Here is a 6,945-nt window from a genome sequence, read left to right as displayed (position 1 = left end):
TTATAATTTAATTTAATTTTAAATTTAAATTTCTGTAAATAATAAAAAAATAAACCCGCATGTTTCGTTGAAAATTTGACTCCCCACATAGAATGAAACTCTTTTATAGCGCTGATTTTGGAGCAGACCTTGAGTGTAAACGAACTCATAGTAGCCCGTTCCGCTTTTGTTTGTTCACGCTTGACTGCTCGCCTGAGTGACAAACGCAGACCCCGCGGCCCCCGCGCAGTTCCTGTTATACCTACCTACGGCGCGGCTTCAATTCTCAGAATGACTATAGAAGGGAGGGCTATTGAAGTGTTTCACTGTATTTAATTTAGTATAAATCTCATAATATATTTTTTTAAGTAACATAGAGTAACGGACGTCACTTTGCATTGCTGTTACCCAAAAATTGCAATACGGCAACGCGCCTTTGGCTTGACCTCCATGGTAGTGCATAACAGAGTTCATACACAGTTCAATTTAAGTGTTCCACTGTAATATAATGCAGAAGCTGCCGGTTCAGAGCCATAGCGCCCCGTTCAGCTTCGAGGTCGAGACCAACGCTGAAAAATAAAAAAAGTTCGCTGAGAGGGAAGGTATGATGTGGTACCTTGACATCGCCTTGAGCCGATATTTTCTCCAAGTATGCCTGGGCAGTTCCAATTAAGGGAAAACGGTAGGTATCACTGGACACCTAAATAACTACAGCGACACCTTTAAAAACATCGTTAATACAGCCTAGCGCACCCTGGCTAATATAATTATCAACTCATACCCGAAGATTGGTAGTATTCCGTTGGTAAAATTTTTGACCTGTTAGAGGGAGAAACTTAGCAACGAGAGAGACAGATGATCTCCAACTATTTATATTGCACACTCGCGTTTAATTTTAGTTACTGTTACTCGGCTTACTTGCTCAGCTGCAGGGAAATATGGACATTTGACAAAGATTTCATCTATGTATCGACGCCTGAGTCGAATAAAGTGCTCGTTCCGAATCTCCTCGAGAAAGGTGTTGGTTCCAAGTTCGGTTGAAGAAAGTGTGATGGTTCCGAATCTCTTTGAAAAAGATGTTGGTTCCGAACTTTTTGGGAAAAGGTGTTCGTTCGCCCAAGTATTTCATTCTTGAAATTTTGTAGTGGTATCACTAACGCAAAGGATCGAAGATTTCTAATATAAATGTTCCTTCTTTTATTTCAGCTTTTAATTCATACTATCTTGCATAATTATATAAAACTAAGATAATGCGACACCACTTTTTGTATTTATTTTGAAATCACTGGATTATGAGTTAATTATAGTGAGCCATGCAGTGTGATGAGTCTTGAATAAAGTATATTTTTGCAACAGATAATTGAATAGTATATTATTAATAGTAAACCTGTCTATATCAGCGTAAAGAGGACGTCCAGGCTAATTATAGATCTCTTACATTAATAAAGGCATTAACATAATTTATTGCAGAACAATAATATTAATTTACTCAAAGAAATTAAAGATACATATATTGTGTATTATGCCTAATACTATATAATATATTTGTAGAATCTTTGAATATATATTTTTTTCAAAGAAAATTATGTATATTTTTTAAATAAACATGATCATCGAAAAAAGTAATTATTTTAAACGTAAGTAAGAAATCACTCGATAATTTCATTATAAAATGAGTAATACTCTAGAGGATCAATTGTAAATTGATCACATCAATTGTAAATCCTTTTTTTCCTTATTTAATTGATTTTTCTTTTGATACGGTTTTTTTGTAGCAGGTACTTCTTCTGGTCAGATTTTTTAGTGTCAATAACAACAAAAAGATATTCTCCGATGTACTCATATTTGAAATACGCCTATGCAGCGTTAGGATTTACTTTTATTTTGCATAAACTTATTATTTCGCGTAGGTCATCGTTCGGTTTGATTAAATCGGCAAAATTAAATCTGACTTAAGTTCTTAGATTCACAGGAAACTTATTTTATTACAAAAGGGAAACCTTAGTTGTGAAAAAGTTTGAAATCATGCATCAGCGGCACCACTACAAAATTTTAAGTATACATTTTTTTTGATGAAAATTCAATTGAATACGAAAAAGAAGAAGGATTTACAATTTATCTGTTCGAGCGACGTTATTCCTCTAGAGTGTCACTCATTTTCTAATGAAATCATGCAGTGATTTATTACTTATGTTTGAAATAATGACTGTTTTACGATCATGTTTATTCAAAAAGTATATATAATTTTGTTTGGAACAAAAAAATATTCAAAGATTCTATGAATATACTAAATAGTATTAGGCATTATACACAATATACATATCCTCAATTTTCTTAAGTAAATTAATAATATTGTTCTTCAATAAATTATGTTAATGAATTTAATAATGTACGAGAACTATAATTATCCTGGACGTCCTTATCTGTTGCAAAACATTATTTTATTCAATACTCACCACACTGCATGCCATACTATAATTAATTCATGATATAGTGATTTCAAAACACATGTAAAAACTGGTGTCGTATTATCTTAGTTACATATAATTATGCAAAATAGTATGAATTAAAAGCTGAAATAAAAGAAGGAACATTTATATTAGAAAACTTCGATCCCCTGCGTCAGTGATACCACTACAAAATTTCAAGAATGAAATGCTTCGGCGAACAAACGCCTTTTTCCAAAAAGTTCGGAATCAACACCTTTTTCAAAGATATTAGGAACCAAAACCTTCTTCAAACGAACTTCGAACCAACACCTTCCTCGAGCAGATTCGGAACGAACATCTTATTATACTCAGGCGTCTGTATTCAATCCGCGTGAGAAATAATGAATCGGCATCCAATAAAAGAAAAAAGAAAACAATCGTAAAATTGTAATATACATAATAAACTAATTTTGGCATTCATAAAAGCTACTTTTATAACATCAGATACAGGTAAAATACTGAATGTGAAGAAAAATACTTGTAAATATACCGTTTGTGGAAAAAAAAATCAGGACTTTTATGGTCAAAAACCATGTTTAGTCATTGTTCATTTTACCACTGTGAAAAATCACAAAGCTGAAATCGAAAATATTTTAAAGTTTTCTTTTTATTTATTTGTTTAACTTTAGCGAATATAATGACATTTTTACCATCCAATAATTTTCTGTTGTTAATATAATTAAAGTGAATTGAATTCCGGGTGCAATAATCTCTTTTTGAATGATTAATTTTCTACATATATTTTCAAATGAATAGTTTTATTTCCAAACAAAAAAGATCATTTTTCAGTAAATAAATACCTTAACAAAATAGTTTAATTTTCAATTAAAGATGAATATTTAACTAACATCATGAATCTGCAAGCAAACAAATAAATTTTTAACAAAGGAGGTCAAATTTTGATTTAAAAAAACACAAATTTTCAACCTGCAAGACGAAATTTTTACAAAGCAGTAGAATTTCCAACCCTGAAGTATTAATTTTTTACCAAAAACACAAAACTTCAACAAAATAATTTAGTTTCGAATAAAAAACAAGAATGTAAAATACCAATAATGAATCTTCAACAAAACAAAGATTTTAACAAAGTAGTTCAACTTTTAACACAAAAGTTGGATTTTCTTACCAAAAAGACGAGTTTTCAACAAGTAAAAATGTTTCAGTTAAGAGAGAAAAAAAACTTTCTCTAAAATGATGAACTTTTGCAAAAGAGTTAATCTTTAACCAAATACTTGCAGTCTAACCAATAAAGAAGAAATTTCGATCGAAAAAATTAGCTTTCTACCAATAAATATGAAGCTCTAACTAAAACAGATCAATTTTCAACATGTATAAAAGTAAGAAAATAACTTACTAACAAAACATTATATCACGGTAATCCTACTCTTTATTTTCAAACTTCCCTAACTTTATTCTGTGCAACATTTCATTTTTTCTGACCATTAGTCAATTGCCAGAATCTTAATCTTGTAATACTCGAAGCATACCATCTTTTTTACGCGAAATAAGACAATTTAAAATTAAAAAATAAAATTTTCTAATTTATTAACCTAGATAGTTTTTTAAAATTCCTCTTATATAAATTGGTTGAGTTTTTAAAGATTTTTGTCAAAATCCTCGACAATAAAATACCCTGATTTTCAGGTTTTTCCTGACATCCAGCCATTATCGTACACACTGGTTGGAATTACTCCGTGAAGTTTCAACTAAGTCTAATTAATAAAAGTTGCTTCCCAGTAAAAAAACCGATAAAAATCGATTCGGTTTGAATTGCGTATCTGTCATTTGCAGATTGAAAGAATGAAAATGCAATCGGTTGGTCATATTTTTAATCGGTCACCTGAGCGCGGTGCTTTAAATCTGCCATTCCACATTCGATAAAATGCTTAGTGAATAGAATTGAATGAGACTGGCTAACCTGAAATAATTCCTATGGGAATTCTACGATTCATTAATGTGCACATGAATTGGTTGAGATTCAATATGAAATGGAGTTCTTAAAAGTTCACAACGAATAGTAAAAATACGATGCACACACAGAAATGTTCAATAAGCGTGAATCTGCCAATTGTATGTCACCTCAGGTTATGTTTAACTGAGTAGATATGCAGATTAAAAATTTAAAGAATTAATTCTTCCGAATGAGAAGTATTCAGTAATACATTTGATTAGTACAATTCTGATTAAACAAAAATTAAATAAATTCAAGATAAATAATATTGCTATTGTATATTATAATTGATGCAGCAATTTATTTCTAAATTCAATGGTTATTTAGTTGTAATTCTCTTCCTACAATGGTTTGCAATAGATTATTTTGTGCAAGAATTATAAGATTTATACTGAATTAAGCGTCAGTGACATTCAATTTATCCAGTGCACATGCTAATGACAGCAGGGAGTCCACGTGTTAAAAACGAACTCTGCAATTCTCTCATATCCATTTGCATCACAAACATCCAAATGTTTAGAAATTCAATACCCGCATTTTTTAAAGATAATTTCTATAAAATAAAACGAGAGTGATAGTTTTTCTGAATTTAAGATTGATATCAGGTAAATGTGCAGCTTCATATAACCTTCAGATTGTAACTTATTCATTTTTCACTTTCAGTGATAACGAGAATTTATAAGCATAAATTAAAAGAAAAATTGCAATTTTTGTTGTGTAAAATATATAAATAAATATTGAACATTCAGATGTGTGATGCAAATATGTGAAAAACAATGTTCAAGAAAATATTAAAATGCCTGAAAATAAATAGTCTATAAATGAAAGTAGACTACATGTATGCCAGGATTTTCTTACACAGTAATACAAGTTGATGAATTTTAAATGTAGATGAATTTCATTTTTGCATTAAACTAAGTAACTTAATTTCAACCAGAAATGGAACTTAAAGTGCAGAGTCTCATATCTGATATACAAGTAATATGATAATTAACTGACAGGTATGTTGAGTTTGAGATGATTTTCATTCACGTGTTCTGAAATTCAATTTGTGCTGGCAGAAAGGCGTGCGCGAAATGCGATCCGGCGATGCGCAAACACTTAGACGGATTTTGGCGATTTTCGAAGAGGTGCCAAGAGAGCAGCTGAGAGTAGCCATATATGGTGTCGATAGCGCTGGCTGGATAGTATCGACAGAGACAAGGTGGGAGATTGCCGAGATAATGGAAGAAGAGCAAAGATATTATAAACGTAGATGCGGTGCGGGCTTAGTTGCCCGCCATAAATATAGACGGCGCGTCCGGCGAAAAAAGTCACTTCCCCTCTACACACCGCTCCCCGTAGAAAGCACCCGCGAAGTCCCATCGATATATTTTGCCAACAGCCACTTGGAGCGCTGTAAGCAACTCTCAGTAGACCCCTCCAGGCAAATTAATGGTTACTTAGGGGCTGTTCAAGTATTACGTAAGCACTTTTCTGGGGATTTTTAACCCCCACCCCGTCCCCCCATATAAGCAACAGTAAGCATTGTCTATACAATTTTATTATCGAAAAAAGGTTTTCTTAAGTGAAAGGAAAAAACACTATTTTTTAGTTAAATACAATATTATTTATATTATCATAAATAATGACTATATAAACGTACCACAGAATTTTTTTTAAACTAATAGGAACTGATTAAATTTGGTAACATTTTTGGTATAAAATTTAAGAATTTTAGATCCATGAAATTTTAAATAACAAACGTAGACATTTTTAGAGAATTTTTAAAAACATTTAATTAAGTTTTTTCTATGAAATTTAAGTATTAAATAGTAGAAGCGTAAAAAATGGATTTACGCATCCTCAACTACCCATGGCCCTTTGATCATTTTTACTCCAGCCTACTCTCCATTTGACAACTTTTGAGGTTAAGTTACTTTAGTCAAATCTATTTTAATAATCTTGAACTATTTTCAACACTGTCAACTTCATCTTACATCAACTTACCTCATTAAAATAGTTCGTCATTGAAGTTTTCCTTTTAGATGCCTTTTGAAGCAAATCTATTGTTTTTTCCAAAACTCTCGTACTTAATAAACAGTCATCTTTTCCGCTCTCTTTTTTTAAATCACTCCAAAATTCGTTCGCGAATTGCTGCTGCATTGCTGGAGATTTTTCTTTGTAAAATTTTTTACAGGTGTCATACCTAAAGGCGTCTGCAAAGTTCACCTCTTTTCGAGCTCATTTTTTAAACTTTATTGTTTCAATGTTAGCAAACAAACACCAGACGCCATTTCAGCAGATTTTTCCGATTGAGTGTGAATACCACTAATAGTGAATACCAACAGCAAGTGGTATAGTTACGTTAAACACCGCTGAATGCCGCCAACAAACATTATTTTAATGTTGCAGGACTTGGAGTTGCGGTAAAATTTAAAACTGATCTTTTTAGACGATGCGAAATCTTACGTAAGATTTCAGTTGACCCCCCGCCTACCCCATGTAAGAAACAGTAAGCAACTACGAAGACCCCCCCCCCAAAGT

General features: G+C 31.9%; 1 protein-coding gene across 1 annotated transcript in view; it reads right to left on the bottom strand.

Moving 5' to 3' along the window:
* Positions 1-6,521, bottom strand: part of LOC117180362 (voltage-dependent calcium channel type A subunit alpha-1) — a 617,877-nt gene extending 611,356 nt beyond the window's left edge. Inside the window, exon 1 of the mRNA XM_033372824.1 lies at positions 6,409-6,521. Coding sequence (XP_033228715.1) covers positions 6,409-6,429 — 21 coding nt within the window. The 5' untranslated portion in view covers positions 6,430-6,521. The remainder of the gene's footprint in view (positions 1-6,408) is intronic.
* Between the last annotated feature and the right edge of the window lie 424 nt (positions 6,522-6,945).

The sequence above is a fragment of the Belonocnema kinseyi genome, chromosome 9 (genome assembly GCF_010883055.1).
Source record: "Belonocnema kinseyi isolate 2016_QV_RU_SX_M_011 chromosome 9, B_treatae_v1, whole genome shotgun sequence".
Taxonomy (NCBI): Eukaryota; Metazoa; Arthropoda; class Insecta; order Hymenoptera; family Cynipidae; genus Belonocnema; species Belonocnema kinseyi.
Note: the sequence above shows the minus strand (reverse complement) of the source record. Positions and strands in the feature narration are given on the sequence as shown.